At 38.6% G+C, this 25,045-nt stretch overlaps 1 protein-coding gene across 1 annotated transcript in view; it reads left to right on the forward strand.

The window, feature by feature from the left end:
- Window positions 1-25,045, forward strand: part of LOC104482892 (ubiquitin-conjugating enzyme E2 E2) — a 214,677-nt gene that overhangs the window by 165,393 nt on the left and 24,239 nt on the right. Inside the window, exons 4-5 of the mRNA XM_086741574.1 lie at window positions 9,587-9,719; window positions 24,155-24,302. Coding sequence (XP_086597700.1) covers window positions 9,587-9,719; window positions 24,155-24,302 — 281 coding nt within the window. The remainder of the gene's footprint in view (window positions 1-9,586; window positions 9,720-24,154; window positions 24,303-25,045) is intronic.

Here is a 25,045-nt window from a genome sequence, read left to right on the forward strand (position 1 = left end):
GCTTTCCCTCATTAATGTTTTGGGACAGTTTTACAAGCAGCTTGTGTGTAGAAACTTAAGTCTCTGAAACATCAGAAAAGAAAATCTCAGAATCGAGCCCCTCCAGAAAAAAAAAGCTACAAAATTATTCTTTGTGCATAAGGTATCAAAATTTCTAAGCTCCTATTTAGACAACTGCCTGTAGATGGGATAGTTAAAGATGAGACTCTTGAGCAAATCAAACCTCTTTATAGGGAGTTGGATAAATCATTTCCAAGTTGTGGTTTTACAGAAAACTTATACAGAAAACCAGCTTTCTGAGAAACAATGAATTATGCAGTCATTTAAACATATTACTGCTTGTCTTACAGTACTCATAATAATCAGAAAATATGTGTGTGTATGTATTAGAAATAATTGTGTATAAATCATTCTCAGTTACTGAAATGACTGACTACTGCAGAATATCCTTACACTAATATTCCTTGAAATAAGATACTGTAGGGATCTTTTTTTGATAAAACTTTTAAAAGTTTCTTACATGAAATGATCAGTCCATAATCAGAAAGTGAAGGGGACGTTAGCTGAAGTTGAGTTGGTCCATTCATCACCAATACGTTCGGCTTTTTTTTTTTTTTCATTTTTCATCATTTCTGATGAAGAGCAGGAGTTTGAAATCTTTTTTTTTTTAATAAGTGATAAAATCAACTTATCAAGTGCATTTCAAATCCAAAGCTTTCAGTGTATTGCGCCCATTCATTACAAATCTTTTTAGTCTGTTTGAGCCGGTCTGCTTTAGCCCTGTCTACTGCTGTCTCCTGTGTTGCCTCTAAGGTTTCCACAGAAACGAAAAAGTCAATGCTATTTTAAAGAATGCTTTCTTCCCTACTACACCTCTTAAATCTTCCAGCTGCTATGGGGTTTTTGTGCTATCTGTCTACACTCAGTCACTTCATCCTTTTAAATTAGACTTAGAATTTAAAAATATAGTGCCTGATTGTGCCACCCCATTGTTGTGTGTCCTGTTTTCCATTTAACTTCATAAAGATAGAATGGTAAATTACAGCTGTTGTGGGTAAGGGGAAATGTTGTGAAATTAAACAGTAGTTATGTTTTGAAAAATAAATGGCAATTCTGGGACAGAAAAAAACTCGAGGAAAAGCAAATTAGGAGTAACATGGAAGTAATATCACTTGGCAAGTTGCAAGGTTGGAGGTCATATTAGAAGGTCCCAGGACAGTCTATTCATTTCTGGTAGTGTTTTTCATTCCTAGCTATTTGTGTTTTCCTCTTTTGCTAGAATATGACTACAAATCATGCTTGATATAATTTATCATCAACGCAAATCAGGCTGATAGATATTTTATCTTATTTAAACTATGCAGTCCATTTCTGATGGTATAAAAGAGCTGGAACTACAGTGAGTGGTATTACTTTAAAAGAAAAAGAAACAAAAGATGTGGCAAAAAGGAACCGAGCCCATAGATGTGTAATAGGAGGCAAATGATTGTTTCCGGCGCAGAACAAGGAAAGCCTTCTGTGAGAGTTTTATGTAATTTTGTTCAGCTGAACAAAGTGGAGAATACTTAACAAAATTGCCATTTTAAAAATCTCATTGTGAATACTCAGCATGCTGTGATCATACACTGTGTAATGGTGTTTGCAATGAATAAATTGCTGTAGATACTATAATATAAATAACTATTTTGTGCGTTAAGAAGCAGTTCTCTTCATAATGGTTTCTATCTCAGGAATGCTCTGAAGACAGGACTTTAGAGAATAAAAGCAGCAAAGTACTCCTTGAATAATACCAGTCTGCTAAAGTGCTAGGATATTTTTAATCGTTTTTAGTGGTATTACTTAGATGTGAATAATAAAATCAACTAAGTGATACTCTCTTTGGTCTTAATCTATTTGTTATTTTTACTTTGGCCGAAACTTATTAATTTTAAACACAATATAGCTTCAGCAGCTTTAGCCAATAATTTTTAATGGCTCCAGTGACAGGAGGGCAGAGAAAGTTACTCACAAGAAAAGAAATATTTGGCTTATACTGACTTTCAGCACGCTGAGCTGGTGTGCTGCGGGTTTGCTGCAAGAAAGCGGCAGGAAGCCCCAAAGTTATATTGCATATTGCTTTGAGTGATAAATGGACCTCTGAAAAGGCCTTACTAAAACCAGAGAAGATTCACAGTGAAAAAATGCCATACCGCACTGAATTCAATTGCTCTCAATAAGCATAAGAAGCAATCTCTTGTGTTGTCCTGTAATATGTTGCTGCTCTTTTGACAGCTCATTGGGATCAGTTTTCCTAGATATTCTTCCCGTCGCCTTTACCGCAAACATATTAGTTCCAAAGTGTAGATGGAAATGGTAACTGGCTTCAATAAAAAGCACGTGATAAAAGCAGGATATAACCAATCTGAAGGAGTTGTAGCGTGGGTTAGAAAAATGTCTTCATATCCTCCTCCTCTTACTGCTTGCCTAAAAGTACTCTTTTTTTTTTTTTAAGTGTCTTATCGAAAGATGATCTCAATTAGAAAACTGGAAGAACTGGAACAAAATCTAATCCAAATTTTTCAGCTGAATTCTCTCACTGTAATAGAAACTAAATGATCTAAGGGATTTGTCTGAAGTTTCCCTTCTGCCAAAGCCTTTGAGTAACAAGTAGCCCAGTCACTTCACCCTTCATTTCCATTATGAATACTTAAGTCCAATGAAGGATACCTGCCCCAAAATTGTGCTTATCTTATTATGTTTATATTCCAACCTACATAAGAAATAAATTCCCAGTAATATCGCAAGGTGACCAAAAATACTGGATCTAGCATAGACCCAAATTTGACTGCTAAATCACGAAAATCTGAGCTTTTTCACTACACACAGTGTCTATGTAAAGTAAAATGAACAACTCTTTTTGAATGTGTGTATATTTTTAATTTTCTTAGAGTAATTCAGATCTCTTGGGCCTCAAATTTAAGGCTGAAAAATTTCTAGCTTGGATCTAGATGAAAACAAGTAAGGACCATGCGCATCTTCCAGTATGTCGATAATGGCACTTTTTGCACCATCTAGATGAAGGAATTCAGATGAGGATAAATTAAAAAAGAAAAGAAAAGAAGATTTTAAGAGTTTTCAGCTGATTTGCAGGGAAAAAAAAAAAAAAGGAAATTAAGAAAAGGTTCTGCATTGCAGAGGTACAGATTTGGGGAGAGTTTATTTCTTGCTGAGCATTTAAGTCATCAATATTCTAGCCGATCTAAGCACTTAACTTGAATTCTGAAGGGGTTTATTTCTTTAATTTTTCTTTGATTGTACTGCTTGGAGACTAGCCTGCTAATTTTATTCATAGCAGAGGTGTTATTAACCATAAAACTGTGCCCATTGCCACAGGCAGTCTCAGTGCTCACTGATATCTCTTTGTTTTTGTTTTGTAGAAATGTATTCCTTTGGCTGCTGTGGTAACTGTTTATTACATACATTTATAAAAGTACCTACTGGTATCACTGTAGCATCTGGATTGGCAGCTGTGACTCCCTTTCCCTTCCCTATGTCACTGTTGCTGCAGCACCCGCTCTGCTTGCTCTTCATTTTCTACATCTCAGAAGAAAGGCAACAGGGAAGGCAAGAAACAAAATGAGTAACTGCTGTACTGTAATAAAATCCCCCTGCACCATCTTCCACCCCCTCCTCCTTTCTGGAGAAAGATGAAAAATAGCGGGATGTGTTGATGGCTGTTGATGAGAGAAAAAGAAAGGAGATGTTAGGGAGAGGGAGATCTGCATGTTCCTGAAGGGAGGAAGGATCCGCCATGATGAAGGAGCAAAGAATTACTACCGTAAAGGGAGGGGGTGGGAAAGAAACCACTCTCAAGCAGAAAATAGAAAATACAGGTTCTACGAAGAAAAATTGTCAGTAACAAGGGAAGAGAAAGGGTGAAGGCTCGAGAGGTGGTGGATCAGGTCGGCTTCCAGAATGGAGAGGAGGGGGAATTGGGAGAAGAGCAGAAGAAATTCAATAGGTGACCAATGTTGCTGGCACAGGCTGTATCCGTTCCAAAGCCAAAGAGATACAGCAGTGGGAAAGCGGGGCTGAGAACTGTGGTTGCTCACAAGACTGTGATGCCAGTCATCCTCAATGGCACTATTTTTGCGTTTTCTTGAACGGGGCTGGGCTGGGTATGCAGGTGAGTCTGATTCACATGGTGATGTTAGCATCAGCAAAGCTGCTGCTGACTTACTTCTTCCCAGACAGAGATTATGCAGCAAGCACTTTGCCAGCACAGCCCCATTGCTGGTCTCATGGCTGTCCCCAAGCACGTGGACAGCCCTGAGCTGTGGGACAGACCGAAGCAACGCTTTCACTTAGGACCAGTTTCAGTATTGGCACCATGTTCAAAACAGAGAGCAGAGGTATGTACAGGGTTTATTTTAATGAGGCCTTGTATGAGCTTCTCAGGAGACATATCTCACTGAAAGCTGAATTGGCAATCTTCTGTTTTGTCACATCCATCCTCTTCCCTCACCACCTGTGCTCTTAAATTATTTTGCCAGTCTACCAGTACTTGTGTATCCACTTTGCTCTCTGGGCACCTGGCTTGCCGGAAGCATTCACGGAGGGCAGCTAGAGGCAGGACCTGCTCCAGTCTAACTGTTAGATCTGCAAGAAATGGGATTGCAAGAAACAGTGTTGTATGTCTTATAAATGGAGATAATTCTGTGGTGAGCTTCTCCCCTTAGACGGAAATATCTTAAATAGTAGAGTCAAGGTTCCATATAATAAAAGGAAAGGAAGAGGAAGAGACTTGAGTGTACCCCTCTTCTTTCTGCTGTCGTACAGCAGATAGTTGAGAGGGTCAGCATCCTCCATGGACTGCCCCTAGGGCAGGACTACCCCAGTTCTGCTGTGTGCTTCTCTGTGCTAAGGCAATTCAGATTAGATAATGCACTAAGAAGAATGAACTGCCATAGATAATACCATGGAAAGTGAGTTCATGGACAAAATTAGTATAATATCCTGGCCCTACTTGATTCTGCCCTGCTATAAAGGATGATGATAAAAATTAACATAAACTTACCCAGTCCAGAAGAATCTTTCCATTTCTTTCCGAGTCCTGAGGAATGGGAAGACCTTCCAGCCATCTCTCTTTCCTGTTTTGTTTGGCCTGATCGCTTTCCCTCCAACACACCATTAGCATGACGGAACTAGAAGGCTGTTTAAGTTACAATTCCTTTCCTTACTTGTTTGTTTTGTGCTATAGGCTTGCCTTTCCTCTGTATTAAAGAGTACAGTTACACTTTAAAAGTGGATATCAGCAGGATTCAGAGACCAAGAATGGAAGGGAAGACATTGAACTAGTTCTCATTTTCTACAGTGTAAGGTTATGCTACCTCCAGATGCTGGGGAAGCAGGGGATCCCTCATCAAAAAATATAAGTTAGATTAGAAAATAATAGTATTATTTTGAGGTAATTTATTCCGTACAGCTCCTTGATAAACATGTGGGATACTGTTATTTCTTTGAATTTCTGTTTTTTTTTTTTCTTTTTTGAGTTATTCTCTGGAAATTGAGTAAATTTGTATACAAATCACAGCTCAAATAAAACTAAAAATCAACTGTACTTTCGTAACTTCTCCAGATAGATTTTCTTCTGGTATTTCTCACAGATGCTGTTGTTTACATACAACTCTCTTAATGCATGATTTTAACTTTAATATTTCAGGATGTTCTAAATGCAGGGAAAGCTTGATGTTTGTACTGGACAAGCAGTTTTTAGCAGCACTACTTTCAAGTGACTGCCTTTCTAAAACATGTTGAAGGAATAGAAAACACTCAGTACATTAAGCATATTTAAAGCAAAATGAATTCAGTTAAAGTAGCATTTAAAGTATTTTACTATTAAGAGTAACTGATGTGCATACATTTCACCTGTGAGTATCTAGGTGGGAAGCAGTGGCAGAACTAAAATATGTAAGGAGAGGCAAAAGAGAGTGAAATGTGAAGGAGACTGTTTTATGTGTTTTGACTTGTTTGTCTGGAATTTCGTACACTCGTACTGGAGGAGGAAGAAGGCTGACTTCATGGCCACCCACCCCAGCTCTCCCAGCAAGCAAACCCTCCCCAGGCACGTAGACCAGGCGATATTGTGTGCAGTGTCTCATCAGCTGTAGGGGAATAGCAAAAGCAGAGAGCTGGCTCTCGACAAGCCATTGATAACGTCAGGGCTCCAGGGTCTGCATCCTCAGCTGCACCTCCTCGCTCCTATGTTACACATTCCACCTGTGAGAAAACACAGGAAATGTCAGGAATGCCAGCTCCAGCATCACACTGTGTGCCTCTCGCTGGGCTCCTCTGTTGCCTCATCCTGCAGGTTTGTTAGAGTTTCGGCATCAGGGCTTCAAACTGGGAGGCTGTGCTACTGGTCTGACAGCAGATTTGTCCTTCTCCTAACCACCTTATCCTTAGATTTCAGCCACTTCCATCCAGGGCTGCTGCAGCCACCGTGATTTCTCCTCTGAAGCTGACTGATTTAGCCATGGGTCAGTAGCAGGCAGCATGCCTATGCTCTGACCCCGGGTCAGTCGAGTTCAAGACACATTTAGTCTGCCCTTTCCCGAGCGGGTGCACATCTGAATCCATCCTTCCAAAGATAACAGAACTAAAGGCAATGAGATGTTTGGTTTGCTTTCTTTGAGATCTGTGGTTTAGTTGCCAGTAACATTAATAGAGCTGGAATATAAATCATACCGAGTGCAAAACATTTGGACTTCAGTGTGCTGGGCAGATATCCATGTAGAGAGAAGGGCAATTAAATCCTCTTGCATTATAAACCTTATAGAATCAGGCTCTGGCTGAGGTCTTGCACATATGGGAATTTTCTCTGTGGAAGCCTGATGAATCGTTGCTCTGGTTGCCAATAATGTGGATAAATAAAAGGCTTAACAATTAGGAAAGGAGGAAAACAGAGATAATATACCTGTCAAACGTTTTGTATTATTAATATGCAAGTGAAAAAACATTGTGCTTGTGCATGCTGTTGCCCTTAATACCAGCTGTTGCCTGTGCACGTGGATGGGTATTTTACATCGGCTGAACAGTCTTGCTGCCAGCAAGCATCTAACAGGCAACGTCGGTAACAGCAGCCTTTCCACGCGCCGTGCAATCCAAGCTATTCTTCAAATTAATAATAATACTTAATAAAGCTTCATCTCTCATTTGCAAAGAAAACCTTCAATTAATGTTAATCAGCATCCTCAGAATGTGATCAGGCTGGGCTTGTAGCTGGACGTGCCGAAACAGTTCAACTGGCAGATGGAGCATTTTCCAACTATTCTAATTAATGACTGCTCATTGCAAATGTTAATGCAATTATATAAATAGGCAAAACAAATAAAAATCATATACATTATGGAAATGCCACTACCAGAGAGGGTTCTGATCAAAAAAAGTGAGCCTCACTCAAACCCAGAAAGGGCCCAACCATCCCCTCCTGGCTAAATAGGATCTAAAAAAGACAGGGCTTGCTTTTGTTCCTGGCTGTTTCCAACCATTTCTCTGGGATTGACATTTATATCACTTCCATTTTAACCTGCTGGCATCAGCTGAGTCATTGCTTCTCCAAGTACTAGAACGTTTTTCTGCAGAAAATGGGAAAGGATTTCCTTCACGCACTAAGGGCTTCTTTTCATGTAAGATTTAGACTGCCCCCACTCCTTGCCTTTTCTATTTGAACTAATTGCCTGATTTTTTTTTTCTTTTAAGGGTTTTACTTTCCATGAACCTTGTGTACCATAGCACTGATGTAGGACCACATTCGTTTGGGCTTATAAAGAGTTCAATTAGCCCCTTAATGCCTAGTTCAGTCACAATTAAACCTTCCCTGTTGACTCGGGATTGGTCTTTCTAAAGGCGGTGGAGGTGTTTTTAATTATTCATTCTCTGGTTTGTTTCTTACAGCAGTCTCAGCTGTGCTTTATTATTCAAAGGTTAATGCAAACTGAGAACTGGGTAAATTAAATTTGTTTGGCAGCTAGCAACCTGATGTATTATAGACACTGTGAAATATAGACAGTAAGACTTCTGCTATTGTGACACTTTAAAAGCCAGATTTTATCTTTAAAACAATGGCTAGTTTTGTTACTATGACTGATAGAAAATGAACGTTCCATAATGTTGTAGTCTCTGTAACCCATTTTTGTTAAGAAAGCACATAGTTTAGAAAGCCAGGAAGCATTAACAGCTATTATAGAAATTGATGTAGGTTCCGTGACTAATGAAGTACACCGTGTTGTACTAAGTCACGCAGTTGTACGCAGGGAATCATGCAGTCAGAAGTTTTAATGAAGAGAGCCCAAGGAATTTCAGGTGAAAGAGGGTTTTATTAACTTTCAGTGAACAAAATGAATAGTTGAGCAGTGAACATGACATGATGTCGTATAATAATTGTTTGCCTTGGGTATGTTGTGAGGCATGGAGCATAGCCAAGAGCTTTCATCTGTTCTGCACACAGGGTTATTTCACAAACCCCTGCATGCTGTGGAAATCTTTATTGCAAATATAACAAGAATTGTTTCACAAGAAATGCCTTAAGACAATACCACATCACTTATTTGAAATATCTACCAGCACTGCCTTCCTCTGAAAAATATTAATCAGATATCTAGAATTAACCATCCCAATTGATCCTAATTAAAATTCAGGTCTTGTATCAGTAACTGGTATCAGCAGGCTGTGAACTGAGAAGAAGTCTTCATATTCCTTAAGAGGTCACCCTGAGTAAAATATGTATTTCTGTGGACAAGCATTATGTTCTGTGAATGGAGGCTGTGTTGGCTTTTGGAAGAGTCATGTCCAAGAACTTTTATTAGTTTTTAATTTGATTTTGTCAGGATTTGACCACGTGGGTGAGAGATTTTTCTTATTTCATATACAAGATTATGTTTTATACATTTTAAATATTGTTTCAGTACTGTGTTTTTAAATGAGGACTTTGGATTAATGTCATCCAATGGTTTAACCTGTTTCCTGTTTATAATATTTTTAAGATAGGGTAACGATTGCAGAATAAAGCAGCCTCCTGTACTAGTGCCTGGAGACCTTCGGTTAGTAACTTAGAAAGAGCAGCTGCAAGGTCGTTTGTACCCTGCTCAGCCTTTAGTACGGCCTGTGCTGTATAATAATGTGCGTAATTACACTGCTACTGACTGATGAGGTAGGTGGATGAGGAGGTAGGTGAAAATAGGATGACTTGTGAAGCAAGACAGTGAAAAGACATCTCGGCAAAGTCTCTGTATCCTTGCACTGTAAATACTTCACATCTGCCCACTGAAATATTTGAGATAAGACAGTTGGGAATTTTTCTGTGCTTATTTGAATAATTTATAATGTGAGTTTAATACTTCTTCCTGGCTGAATATATCATTTCACTGACAGAGCTTAGGACACCAGTTACATGTTTTATCCAGGACTAATTTAATAAATGTGATACACGATTTTTACTTGTAGTGTTATTCCAAAACCAGCAGTACCACTAGTAGAGTATAACTGATGCAGTATATTCTTGATTATATGTGGTTATTATGTTATTTTTTTTTGTTTTCTATTTTAGTGCTGGACCCAAAGGAGACAACATTTATGAGTGGAGGTCAACTATACTGGGGCCTCCAGGGTCTGTATATGAAGGTGGAGTTTTCTTCCTTGACATTACCTTTTCACCGGACTACCCTTTTAAACCACCTAAGGTTAGTAGGAGGATATTAAAAGTCTGATAGGAGTCCACTCCTTGTGATATTTTTTTTATGTGTATGTTGATATATCGCTGTAGATGAAAGATAAAACTTTCAAAGCAATAATGAATATTCAAACTGAGTGTTTTGATGGAAAGAATTTAAATAACTGCCTAAAATTTGCCTGCATGTTGCCTGTATAGCTGGATGGATATGGATTTATTTAGTAACTGGTTGCATAATTTCCAGCGGTTACTTGTTTGATTTGGATTTGTTTCTAATATGAAAGCATTTATATTTGGGTTGCACCCTTTATAAGCAGCTGAAGATACTTATTCTTTCTTGTTGACCCATATCATTCACCAGGGGTCTGTGGCAATCTGACAAAAATATGCAGCTTTTGCACTACTCCATATAAATTACTTCTGCACATGCAAGATACACTATTGTTCATGAAGTTACAAGAGATGAGTTTGCATCAGTTTTCTGGAAGAATGTGGAAATATGGCAACAAAGGCAAGAAACTGGAGTGGAAGACAGAGATTTACAGAAATCCTTAAGGGTTCATTTTCTAGTGCTGTCAATAATGACACCAACCACAAATGTGGAGTTGTATCTATAACATGAAGGTGGCAGATCATTACCATGATCGAGTGGGCTCGGAGCATCAAACAGGAGAAATTGAATTATTATGAAGACTGGAAAAACAGAAATGGCGTGAAATGCAGTAGTGCAGACTGTCATTGATAACCAGTAGTAATAATTGCTGAGGGAGGATGTCAAAATGAGGCTTTACTGGGTGATCACCACCCTTCTAATGCATCTGTAAAAAGGCAAATACACTGCTAAGAGGCATCCTCTGGCATTGCCTCAAGAGGTAAGGAATTACCAATGTCCTATACAAGACACTTGTAAGACCTGACCTGGAAGACTGAGTGCAACTCTTAACACACATGTTCACTATCAGAAACTGAAATTGGGAAAATTGTTAATAGAATAAAATAAATTGATGGGCTTGTCTTTTATGAAACAAAGTTAAAAGAGGTGAATTGTTCCCCTTGCCAGTGTGGAATCTGGACCTTCCCTGCCAGGAAGGGGGAAGAACCCCCCTTCCAGAGGGTCTGGAACAGCTCCCCAGGAGGAGCTGTAGGAGCAAAAATATTTACTTTCCTTTTAACGTATTTGTGGAAGCGTCGGTATGCCACATAGGTCTATAATAGAAGAATATGACTTTAAAAGAGAGAGTAGAGATTACCATGAGTACACTATTGAAAGAGAAGTGTTTATAAACAGAATTTTAATGCCACAATAATGTTTATAGTAGTTACCATTGTTATTATCAGGAAAAGTTTTTTAAAAGAACGAGAGATGTGAATTCTAAGTACTTGTCATTCTGTAACTTGGACTTCCCCAACCAGTCATCCCAAGATGACTAATAGCAGTATTAGACATGGTCTAACTTTGTTTCCCACTTTCAGTGTTCCAGTTTAGGGAAGCTTTGAGGTCACTGACAAGTCTTACGGGGGTTGTACACCTTGCTGACTGCACATTTTCTGATTTAGGTAACTGTGATTACATAGTGAAAAAAGTATTTGAAACTTTATTAGTTCTCCTTCGGTTAGTTAAAGCTTTGGGCACATGGAGTTTGGGCAATGCCCTGTTCTTCCTGCCTCCCTCCCAGTCCAGGCAAGTCCAGACTTCTTACTTGCTATACAAGGTCCATCTTGACAGGCTCCTTCTGTTTGCTTCTTTACTGAGCTTAGTCTGTTTGTAGTAGTTGCAATGCAAGGGTTACATTCAGTCCCCCAGCAAATTAAAATTGGATTATTTATGGGGTATTGGTATATCCACTAAATGGATTTATTGAGACGGGGCTCTGAGCAACCTGATCTAGTTGAAGATGGACTAGATGACCTTCAAAGGTCCCTTACGACCCTAACTATTCTATGATTCTATTCTGTGATTCTATTCTATGATTCTAAAACAGAGCTTGAATTTCTCTCAGATATCCAAACCTAATATGTGTAAGAACTGGATCTGAAAGACAAGTTGGAGGGATATCTTTTATCATTCTCTCAGTTTAATCTGTTGAGTCTTGAGGCAATATGTGCAATAGACATCCTTTTGAAATAGAAGGTGAAGGTCCAGTTTGCTCTTTCACCACGAGGTAAAGATATTTTCAATTTACACTCAGTTCTGTTTGGCAATTATTATTTTGAGACATGAGTAATGCAGCTGTGTGTTGCTTATTAATGAAATATCAGGCAAAGAGGTGGTTCTTGTTCTGCTTTGTAATGGGTTTTTTTGTCTGCCTTTATCTTGATGCCAATTGTCATTGTAAGAAATGTGTGCATATAAATCATATGAAAATGTACTGCTTGATAAAGGATGAGAGAGTTGATGATGCCATAATGTATTACTAAAATGCCAGTGTTTATGGTGGCAGAAATTGTTATCTCTAAGAAAGTAATGACTATATGTGCACAGGGGACTAATGTCAGATATTACTGACTATGTCACTGGCATATTTTGTAAACATGGATTCTTACTCTACTCCCTTCAGCCACTGTTGTAAATGATCCCTATTTTCAGTCCTGCTGTAGGATCTTTTGAACTGTTGCTGTTTCGTTACACCTATTTTCCAGACCCTATGAAACTGCTTCATAGGTGAAATAGTTTGGGAAATCCCTTGAATAAAGCAGCGTGGGCAGATGACTGCTTGTGAGAAGGTAGCTACTGCCAGTCAGTATTGTGAGGAAATTATGGTTAAATATGTTCTCCACATGCTTCTTTATAGCAAAAGAATGGTCGTGAGTACATTGAACGGAACATATAGCCTCACGGTGTGTGCTGTCTGTATCACTGAGTGTTGACATATCTTCTACTTCACCACAAGATTTGTGATATTTAGTGCTGTTCTCAAAATCATGGGTTATGGGAATAGATCATCTTAGATTTTTTTCTAAGTATAGTCCCGCTCCTTATGGCTCTATCATCTTTAAAAATCTAGAGATAAAGTAAAAGACTGTGGAATGTACTGAGAAAGACATTAAATGTGTTCCTGAGTGTTGGCAAGATTTCCTCCCTGTAAGTGCATAGCAGAAAGGGGCTAATTCACATTTCTTGCTGTGATTGAATTCATACATTCCTCCTGAGATCTCTAAGGGTCGTTTTCATCCCTCTTTCACTATAAAGTAAGGAAACATTTAAATTACTACTGTCAAAATTGATCTTCTGAAAATGTGACCACAAAAGACCTGGGAAGAAACAGAAACTGTATTTCCCAGATACAATTACTTGACCCAGCCTGAGCTTCCAAAGGCAAATGCCCATGTCACTTAACATTGTTACTGTTAAAGTCCCTAATCCAAAGTGTGTTAAAAACTGCAGAAAGATTTCCACAATCCCTCCTCCTCATCTGTTCTCAGATGTTATGCACTCCGTTATCATGCATGTGTGTGTTGCATATGGATGTTGGGAAGGGTAAAATAATTTCTAAAATAAGAAAATATATTGAAAGTGGGTTCTAGACAAATGTCTTTTATTTTTATTATTATAGCTAAAATACGTTTGTTGTGTAACCATTGTTTGGTTTGTATTATACAAAGTTCTCAATATCTTCTCAAGGACCCAGATTCCTTTTATAAATGCTGTTGATGCCTATTCTGATCATTTGGAACCCTGCTGTGTACTGGAAAACATAAAATAAAATTAAACATCTGAGAGCACATTTGCACATGAAGAAAAGATGTTTGGCATATAGTTTGGGTTTTTTTAACAAGTGTATAAAGTAATTTTCATTTGTTCTTCTAGATAGTTAACCTGCTTTCCTACCTTATCTTTATCAAGTAAAAGAAACTGAATCACTCATTCATTCAGGGCTTGTTTAAAGAAGGAAAAAGTATCCAAAACTTTCATTTTTACGTATTTCTTCAGTTTTACACCTTTGTAGGCTTCAACATCACATCCTCTTAAGATTTTAAAGTTTTACCCCTATACTTCACATCCTGTAGTTATACTGTGTGGTCCAGTTGACATTCCTAGTTTTGTATAGCCAAGCATCACTGCCATCAGGTTTCCCTTCCAGTCTGGACCAACCAGTCTTTCCCCTACAGGTCTGTAGTTTTCTTTTTGCCTGTCTTTACCTGTCAGTGTCTCTCTAAAGTTAAGCCATGAGCATAGTAACAAATTAAGTTATTCTTCACCAAAATAGAATATACCATGTGGTAATTCAGAGTATAATTTGCTCTCATGATATTGTATTTTTTTCCCCTTTGAAGTCACTCTATTTCAGTCTTTCAACGTTGTCTCATGCCTTGAAACTGGACTCCAGCTTTTCCGAGCTGGAGGTCACTGACCCTTTCAGCTTTGCTTTCCTTTTAAATCAATGGCATTTGGCTTCACTCACTCCTCCCCAAAAAGTTTATCTATGTGTGACTGATGCAGCCTGAACAGGACAACGGAGAGCCATCGCAGCTGAACTCCAAATTATCTCTACGACCGGAGAACACGATTTTTAGAATAGCTCATCTGAGAACTGACAAATTAGCTTTGGCTTTCTGGGAGGCTCTAATCAATTAAAAATATTTCCTCATCTCTTCTCTGAGGAAGCTTCTGTAGCACTGCGGGAGTCAGCTGAGCGCCTGGTTGGCTGAGTCAGCAAGAAAGCAGGCAGCCTGCAGAATCACCGCTCTCTTTTCAGCTGCATCCTAAGTATCACTTTGGTTTTGTGAGATGCCAGGCGGCACCAAGGTATGGAATAGACAAAGCGAGGCATAGATGGGGACATGAGCTCACTTTCTGCTAAAGGCCAGATGCTGCTGAGGCTTCAGTCTTGGTCCCAAGGTGAGGTTTCACTTCAGGCCAGGAATACAGCATCTCCTTTGTAGTGCAGTGGGCTGAAGAACAGAGAAAGCTGTGCCCTGTTTGGAGCAACCACTTAAAGAAATTAATAAAAATACTTAGATGGCCTGCCAAGGAAATATCCTTACATTTCTCCAGTACCTTAATGACCTCTCAACCTTTTTTAGAAATACCTTTGAGATTTCGTTTTCCTGCTGACTATCTTCCTTTCATCCTTAACAGATTTGGACAGTTCGCCCCTTGGCTCTGATGAAGGAAAGCTCTCCCTCTCTTGCTCAACTCATTCTTTGGGATCTTGAATGAGATATACAGCTACGCACAGATAGATGTCTCTTGGGAGGAGGGCGATGGATCTGTGGGTGTATGTGTGTGTGTGTGTATATATATACACGTGTATATGAATAGGGCTTATTGTGTCTTTTCCTCAGCCTGATCTGAGAGAAGGAATTTCAGCTACCTTTCTGTTCTTGGTCCGCATAAGAAATTGGTGAATTCCCCAAGTATGCAAACTTTTGATCTGAGATTCTTTAAAGTTTACCCATCACAACAAATTAACATTGCATCATTATGTACACTAGAGTTATTGAAGGGGGATACTTTCATTATCCTGTATAGTGTCCCTCTGGGGCAGGAAGCCTTGACAAATCAGGAAACCATACTAGGGTCTTTCATACAGGTGTTTGTAGAAAAATGAACACTTTTCAAGAGAACTCTCCCCCCAGGAATTGTCACTGCAGTGGTGTCTACATTTTCATTAAGAATAATCTTTATTAATAACTTCTACTCTCATATTTGACTGCGTTCGGTCTATTACAGTGTCAATTCAATTTAGCTGTAGCTGATACAATATGGATATATCTATCATTATCCTAGTACTCTGCTAGCTTTATTTTTGAATTTGAGTGATTTATAAAATCTCTTAATCCCAACTCTACAATTAATCTTGCTAGGGACTTTAATCTCAGCTGCCTGAAAAAATGGTTCACAGGACTTGAAAGCTGCAATATGCTAAATCACCTCTAAATCAAAATTAAAATAACAGAAAACTCCATTTCCTCCTTGTAAATCTCACCTGTCTATCGACTGACTGAAAAATTGTTCTCAGCATTTGAAAGCTTAGCTGTTTAAAATCAACTACTCGACTGCAAGGAGGTCTTTTTCCTTTGTAAATATAATACAGAGTGTCTATAGAATCTGGTCTTAATGGCAATATTAAGTATCTCTTCATTTTTTTTATATGTAATTGTCATATAGCACTAATCTCTATGCAGTAACTATTGTTATATGGAATCCTTCTGTGGTAAAAACTTTCTACCTATTTCATAAATTCAGCCTCATGTACGAGGGGCAGTTCTTTTCGTTCTTTGTTTTTACTCTACTCTTTCATACTTATTTTATATGCGATTGGCTGTTAAGGATACTTCTATCTGCAGTGTAATAGAAAAACAATGTTTACAGGAGTAGATGAGGTAAAATAAGCATTCCTTGGTGTTCCTAACCTCAATTGCTAAAATAAACCTTACAAGGCAGACCCACACTTTAACTTGCATATGTCATTGTTAACACAATTTGCATCTGAAGCTCTCAAACTCAGAATAACCTTAAGTATAGCCTATTTGGTCATGGCTGTTTACCATCTCTGCAACCTGGATGTAGGCAGGGCTTCTATCTACCTTCTCTTGCTCTACCCCTGATAGTGCCATGGTATGACCAGCCTTCAAATGCGATGCTCTCGTGTCGCTATTATTCCTTACGTTCATTTGCCTCGTCATACTTTTCTCATCACCTCTGTCACATCACATTAGCTCTCAGTGCCGTGCTGTGCTGCTCACAGCTTTTCTCAGCTGCCACCTGCCCTCCCCATCCTCCTCCTCCTGATCCTCTGATGGTCCCTCGCCTGCTGCATTCCCACACCGCTGCCTCCCTGGCCCCTTCGCTGTGCCTCTGCACTCCCTTGTTCTTCGCCCAGCCTTGCTATTTACATCTTCTTGCTGAGAGCAGCCCGTGGATCCTTCATCCATGACAATAAATGGAGTTGGCAGGCTTTCCCAGCGAGTGAAGACTTTGGGTGACTGCAGGCAGAAAGCAGATGCACAGAAGTCTTTGAGAGGGAGAAATGGACAACCTACCACCAGCAAACCGTTGTCAGAGCTGGCAGGATCAGCCTGAGTCCTGCTCCTCTCGGAGCGGCTGTTCCCAGGCATGAGAACTGTGGTTCCCACGCTTGCACCACCTGCAGTGAAACTCCGTTTGTTCCATAGGTCCCGTATCTTGAGATAATGCTGAACCTATAGAGCAGCATGCAGCAGTGCAGGGCTCAGGATAGGCCCAAGCCAGGTGGCTCCTTAAGAAACTTGGATACTTCTCGGAATCACAGAGACATGAAGTGGAGGACGGAGATGCCAGCAGAAGTATGTCAGGCTGAGGAAACATCAATGACTACATTTTATTATGAATAAAGGCAAAAGTCACTTTTGATAGGAATAATACCATTTATTTCCTTTGAATTCAGTTATCTGATAATTCTTCTAGTAATTACCAAATTGAATTGTCATTTCTTGTAATGAACAGCATTCTTTTTCACTCTGTTTTTAATATACTAATTTATATCAGTAGTTTGTATTGATTTATTTAGTCTTGATGAAAATGTCCCTATCCAACTAAAATCTTCCTGTTCTCCCTCTCCAAAACTTAGGTGATTCATCATTTCTTTCTATTTCCTGTAAATACATAATACACAAAGCTCCTCAAAAGGACCTGTACAGGCATCTTATGGGGAATATCTTCTGCCTCACAGCAGTGGTTTGTGTACTGCTTGTCAAATGTATTTTCAAAAGAGAACTTGTGATGTTCATTGGATGTTTCAGAAATTATGCACTTCTGCCATATCACACATGTTTTACTACTGCATAAAACGCACACGCTCTAAAAATACATCATATATCAATGTTCTTTCTTATCCTCTTTTACACACACATATATATACACAGATGTGAAAGAAAGAACTTTATGTACATTATTACTATAGAATAAGAGCAGATGAACTGATTAGTATAGAAAACTATGGGTTTGAGGTCAGTCTACCTAGAACTTCTCATGCAGGGACCACCTAAATACCCAAAAGCTATGAAAACTGGGCAAGTAAAAAAAGACCAGGTTTCTTAGAATAACATTTAGGACTTGAAGTGCCTGCCGCAGCCAGCCCTCACACCCCACTGACCGGCAGCCTCGTGCCTGCCACCCTTGCCTATGCCTTGGTTCCCTGAGCACATCCAGGAGTGCCCTTCTTACAGAAGCCTAGCAGAATTAGGAAAAACAGTAAAATGCCAGGTACTGTACCTGGTGATAGATTATTTGTTTCATGCAAAATAAAAAAGTTGCTATGTTCTAGGTTTACTGGCATTTAGGTGAGAAGAGTTGGATTGTGTTAAACCAAACAAGAAGGAGTGCTTTTGTGAGCTTGGAGAGGCGGATGTGTAGGGCAATACAGCCTGCATGCTTTAAACTACGAAAGGGAGGATTTATTTTATAAAAGTTAAATGGCCAGTAAATCTTAAAAACTGTTACTCTCTGTGAAAGGACTTTATTGCTGACTTTCTATATGGAGTTACTAATTGTGAGAAAGATTATGCTGATTAAATGAAAATAATTTTATAAAAAAACATATTGACTTTGTCAGAGAAAGCTTTTGATGCTTTGCATCTTACAATATTTTTTCTATTCTGAATGTCCCTATCCTGAAGAGTAATCCATTTTCCTTGTTCTGTCCTGCTCTTCTTTTTTTTTTTTTCAGAAAACTTTGTACAGTTTAGGATGTTTTATTTGCCCTCTCAGGTACATCAAAGATTTTCAAGGTCCCTTTTCACTTTTTCTGCTATTAAAACTGTTTGGAAAATGAGTACGTTTATATAATGTAGACGTTTATTATTGCTGTGCTTATTAAATTTTTTTTTTCCTTGAAACAGTCTGTTCAATGAAACAGTGTGAGAAGTTACTCAGCTTCATAATTGCCATGAATATAATAAGTAATATTACATACTGTTTCATTTTCAGTAATATTAAAAGTTAACTCATGTGAATGCTATTATAACCCTTTTAAATTGTTATCACTTTTGGCTAGCTGTGTCTCACACGGTGTGTTTTGCCACAGAAACCCAGAGTAGTTTACATATCAGACATTTCTGTAGGTCAAGCAAACGTAATTACAATTTATTCTTTCCTGCTAATGAGATTACATATATTTTCCTTTGATGAAATCAACTATAGCTATTCTTTACCAACTAAAATTAGGTGTGAGAAATTTTTTTAAGAACTGACTGAAGTTCATTTATTGACGTGTATTTAAGTCGTGCTTTTTAATAGTGAGCATCATCTGGTCAGTCATTTATTATGCACTTGATGTGATAACCCGTTAAGTATCTCAACAATTCTTCATGTGCATGCTACAAATCTGTAGTTAAAAACCAGAGGTGGATCACCTTGTCTTACACAGAAAGGCAGCAGCCTCAATGCTGGGTATAGATAAAATGACATGCACTCTGTAAGAAATTTAAGGATGCTAATTAATGTAAAGGCTGCTGCATGAACATTATGTCACTCGGAGCTATGGATATTTTTCATTTTGATTGTTTTACAGTATTTTTCTAATATGACTAAAGAGTGTAGGCCTGATCTTGTTTTTATTATTCTCTCTATTCAAGCAGACAAATCTATTGCTTATAAAGTCTGACAAACTGAGATGGGAACTACTTACTCCCTCCTGAGCTCCATGAACATCGTCATAAAGGGCATCGTATTTTTTAATATATATATAACCTTTTCTGTATGCAGTACAACTTCTTCCACTTCAGGTTGTGTCACTGCAGTTTTATTAAAACAGAACTCCCGGGGAATATTTGAGGAAGACAGAAGTTTCATCTCAGGCAGGCGTGCAGGATTGCACCCTTGTAAAAAATGAAAGAGCTTGAAAGGAACTTTCCAAAACTGTGGGAATGAGAGCCCTGGGATCTCAGCCCTGCTTCCAGTGTTGGCTGAGCAAAAGAGGGGTTGTTTTTGTTTATTCTCCTGTTGACTTTGGGCATCACTCATCTCTCCCCGCACAGTCACCGGGCTTCGGTGGGAGGAATGAGGAGCAGAAGATGAGGGTTTGAACTCAAACAGGCTGAAGAAAGCAATTCCCGAGTGCACACTGTAACCCCTTGCGTGCTAATATGCAGAGCTGGAGAATCATTTATTCCTACTGATATGTTTTTGAAGAGAATTACGACTGAATTCAGTGGAGTCTGAGAGTGCATGAGATGTGTTTGTGGGTCCAGCCCTTTCCAAACTGCAGTGCCTTTACGTGCCTGTCTCTGAATCTCACAGCGAAGGTTAAGCAAGTCACAGATGTGGATGCCAACACCACAGTGACTGCTTGGGTTTAGACCTAACATAGGAACATTAGGTGCAAAAGAGAGATAGTGATTGATTTTAGGACTACATCATGCTGGAAAACTGATGTTCAAAATCACTCTGAGATCCAGGAGTGATTTATCGTGCCTACAACCAGTTGCCTCCAATCACTCAACTGAAATCCATCTTAATTCACTCTTCTCAGCTTTTATAGTCTTTTTTGGTTGTAAAACTTATTCAGTGAACAGCTAGCCATAGCTTTACATGTACTTCTTTTCTCTCTAATCATTTTTTTCTCTCTATTTTGAGTAGATAACCTCATTTTCTTCCTAGAGACTATGTAAAAGGGGTTTTTTTATTTGTTTAATTTTGTTTTACAGTATTCAAAAGGGTTTCTCATTCAACAGTACATAAACAGATGAGTTTATTATTGTTTACTTTCAAAACTGATTGAATATAAATTCCTTATCGTTACCTTTCAAAAGCTTGTTTATAGTATTCTCACAGTTTTCAGAATATAGTCCTATTTTTCCCTGTTTCCTGTAATTCACATTTTTCTGACCTGCACTTTTATTCAATAAAAATGAGATACCCTTTTAAAACTGCAGAATCCAAGACAGCAAATCCATGGAGGACACTTATCATTCAAAACAAAAAAAGATAAATTACTCCTCTACTATTCAGTTGTCTGAGGATAACTTCTACTGTATACCCACGCACTCCCTTGAGCCCCTGCATGGGATTGTTTAGGTGTTTTCATTAGGGGATAAATAGAATTAGAGTGCAGTCTTTATAGGAACCATTTACAAGGCATCAAAGGTAAAAATATGACCATAATAAAGAAAATGTAGTTCCCCTGGAGTGGTGTTATCACTTGGTTTCTCTCTACAAATATAATAAGAACGACACTGCATAACTTGAAAATGTGGGTATGGTAAACACAACATCCAGAAAGTTGCCTGTCACCATTTCCCACGTTAGCTGCAATTTAAGGCAATACCTGGACGAGGAAAGCAATGTGTCATCCCTTTTGTACTGTAGTCCTTAATACTGCTGTGGCATAAGAACAGCCTGGTGTGCTGGCTGGGTGAGGAGGGGAGTAGAGGGCAGGCATTTTCTAGTTTACCACAGGACATGAAAACCCCTGGGCCGATTCTGGCTCTGCCACTTGAGTTTATCTTTTCTGGGTTGTCTCTTCTCCCTGACCATGGAGCCCTAGGAGGCGCATAGCGCTGGCAGCCGTTGCAAGCTTTGGGGCGTTAGCAGACAGTGTTACCTTCCACTCTCAGTACACAGTTCCCAGCGCACTAAGGCCATCATTAGTATAGCTTCTCTCAAAATTCTGAAAGCTTTGTTTTTTCATTGTTAAAATGTCTCTGTGTACTTAGGCAGGCATTTTTAAAGGGCACTGGCATGTTTGGCAAGTCAGTGACATATTTGTCAATGATAAGCAGCAAGGCTTATCTTGTGAGCAGGCGCCTTCCTCCGTGTCATGGGTGTGAGATGTGCTCTTACTGAAAAAATGCTACATTTGAGGTCTAAGTATTTGCTAAAAATAGCCTTTCAACTACAAAGGGATGTATTCTCACCTCCATTTATCCTCTAGATACCCTAAGACAGCAATGGAGTGTTGAACAGTTTATAGGACATGGCTTAGTAGGCATGGTTGACAGTTGGACTTGATTATCTTGGAGGTGTCTTCCAACCTTAATATTCTGTGATTCTGTGAAAGACATGAATTACCTCCATTCATTCCAGTGGCTCTCTGAATCCTGCCAAATTCCCGGTGTCCCTACTTCAGTGATTCTAAAGCAGCTAAGTCAGGGGGACGTGTGGCAACATGTCTGTCCTCTCAGCTGATGGCAAAACAGTTACACACTAAAATACAGGCTCAAATTGATGGCCCTCTTAAGCAAGTTACAAGCTCAGACTGGCTCATCTATAAATAATTTAGAGGGTATAATTTAATCTGTGCCATGGATTCAGTGTGTTTCCCTGACATTCAGTGAGACTACATATATCTTATTAATCTGTGTATCCAGATACCACTGAATAAAGTCCTCAAATTTTTCACCATGGAGCACAGGAAAGCACCTCTGTTGAGGAAAAATAATTAAGCCAAAACTTTATTCCAACAACGTACTGAGAAGTAAGCATACAATACTTAAAATTAGGCAGGTGCTAAAGTGTTTGCCTGAGCCGTGGGACATCCTGCTAGGGAGCATTCTCTATTTCACTTGTATTCTCAAATATAAGAGTGCCTGGAGTTAATCTATCTAGGGATTTAGTGAACACTGCTCTACAATTCACAGGATGCTCCTCCATGCCAGCTCCCTTTGTGGACACTTGACACGTAGTTTCTGTACAGTAGTTTACCACTTTTGTGTATTTGTAACCTTCCTTGTTCAAAATAGCTTCCCTGTGTAGATGAACATTTAATCTTATCACTAAATACTATTTTCTTGATCTTGCAGAAGACTCCCTTCACACTAAATGCTGAATGTGCTTGGAGTCCTAATGAGGGGGAAAAAAAAAAACAGATCATCTGGCTATAGTGTTTGGATGAATTGGGCTCATTGTGCGAGAAATATTTTAAATTCTCATAAAAGTCCCAGAAGTGGAATGCTTTGGCTGCAAAAAAATAAGCAAAACAACAACTGTAGAGGGGAAAAAGGAAAGAACCTACAAATACGTAGGATGTGGAGTGGCAAACTATTAAATTATCCTATTAATTGGCAAAACCTTTAGACAGATGCATTTAAAAATTTATGAACTTGCTTTGTTGAGATCTTTGTTACAGAACTCACTGGTGCGTGAGACTGAACCCAAAAGTACTTTCCCAGATTTATGTGGAAAAGTACTTACGACAAAAAGTATTTCTTGTTGAGTGTAATGTTTTAATACCACAAATCTATTATTTTTTATTTCCATTATTTTGTCAAAGCTTCTTGATTTAATTTAAAGAGGCAGAATTGTTCAGTGTGTTAGATAATGACTTTTTTTTTTAATAGAAGTAAACCAAGTACCGTGTTATTTCACTTGTATCCTCTCTTCTACTTACCGAGAAGCTGCCTGATCTCAAGCTCACTGAAATCACTGAATAAAATCAGAATAGGAGTGTGCCTGTCATCAGTTTCCATTACTCTCCAGAAGCAGGTTTATCTGTGTGGTAGACCAGGGACAGGTGCCTAAACACTCCCAGTTACTAGCACTGTCCAATTCTGGTGAAGATCGCAACTTTCTTAGATTGGGGTATGCTTTGCCTGCTGTTTTCTCCTGCCTAATCAGCCCCTCTGTTGGCAGGGTGGTTGCCAATGAGGTAGACTGCTGAAATTGTACGCCTTGATTTTAAGTCTTATGAACATGTCATTGAAACCATCTGGTTTGACTTGTCATTTGGGTAGAACTGATGGAGAAATTAGTCCTTGATGGAGACCCACAAGAGGTAATTTTTTTATAGTGTCCTTTCCTATCCAGTAGCCTCAGCGTTCATTCTGAACTACAAAGCAGACTTTCATAGCTAATGTTCTTTTAAAACAGAAGACCTGTATCTTTGACTTGAAGCAGAAGCATATCATTTTAGACTAAAAGAAGTGATCTCCTCAGTTTGTTACACACAGGATCACCTGGGAGACAATATAAAATGGATACAGAAATCCTCAAAATCAACTACTAAACCAAAAGGTGTTTGTAAGCAGTTCTACTGATTCAACCATAAGTTAAAATTTGGAAATAAAAACATCTTATTTGAGCAGCCTTTCTCAAAGATATTTCACTTTACTTGTTCCAGGAGTCACTGATGTGATGCCTCCACATCTTTTTTCCAGCTTAATCTATTGAGTCAAACAGTGAACAGATGAAGACAACAGAAGAATCTGTCTTCTTCTGCCTCCTTTCAAAGTGTGAAGTAGCTGTGGTCTGAGTTATGAACACTGTCTAGATCAGGCGCTGGAATAGCTTTTTTTTGGCCCCATACAAAAATAATGAGATTGACAAGACCAAGGCTCAGGTGGAAGAGGCAGACTTTATTTTCTTATGAATATCCCTATCTTGCCCAGTCTTTAACTGAAAGTAGCAGACTACTGTCATTTCAACCAGGAAAGTAGAATGTTAGTTCGTATAATCTTTTAATTGCTTAATAATCCTGTAATTATTGGCTTGAACACCACTGTACTTAGACATGCTGTCTTTTCTAGGTAACATTTCGGACGAGAATCTACCACTGTAATATTAACAGCCAAGGCGTCATCTGCCTGGACATTTTAAAAGACAACTGGAGCCCAGCATTAACCATTTCTAAAGTTCTCCTCTCCATCTGCTCCCTTCTCACAGACTGCAACCCGGGTAAGATGAATTACATTCCACATTCACGTTCATTCAGAGTTCATATTCAGTCAGCAACTAGGATGTGGTCAGTGCGCTGTTTTACTGCTACCTACTATAAAAAAAAGACAAAAATGTAAATTTTAAATGCCATTCATTTAAATTAAAACATAGTATAGAAACAAAATACAATTTCAGGAGCTCAAGTGCATTTTTAGTACTTGAGAATAAAAGCCTTTTAATTCAAAAAGTCTAATCGGTAGAAAAGACCTTGTAGTAGGCACTAATTTGGATCTTACAACCAGGATATTAGTACCAAGAAATATTAATGAGTTAATAAATATTGAAAAGGAAAGCTTTCATTTAAATATGCTGATAATATGGTCTCTGAAAAGAATATTAATAGTACTGACAATGATAGATGTCTAACACAGACTCTACAAATAATGAAAATTAATTTAAATGAGGTTTATTCAATATCCTGGACAGCCAGTATAAGTATTCAAAGCAAGCTGTCATTCTTATTAACTAGCATAGCACTTAACCTCTTCCCTCTGCTCTTTTAGTTTTGTTTTCTGCCATTGACCACTACATCTGCAATTTCCACTTTCTCTTACCCTATTTACCAGTGAATGATTCTGACTGTAGCCTTGGGAAACTGTAGTATATAGAAATTATAAAAGAATCATTAAAGAAAAATTAAATTATCTGTTTACACATTGTGAGGGTTTTTGCTGGTTCATTTTTTATTGTACACTTCAATA

Source organism: Chlamydotis macqueenii, chromosome 2 (assembly GCF_036417535.1).
Source record: "Chlamydotis macqueenii isolate bChlMac1 chromosome 2, bChlMac1.mat, whole genome shotgun sequence".
In the NCBI taxonomy this organism is placed as follows: domain Eukaryota; kingdom Metazoa; phylum Chordata; class Aves; order Otidiformes; family Otididae; genus Chlamydotis; species Chlamydotis macqueenii.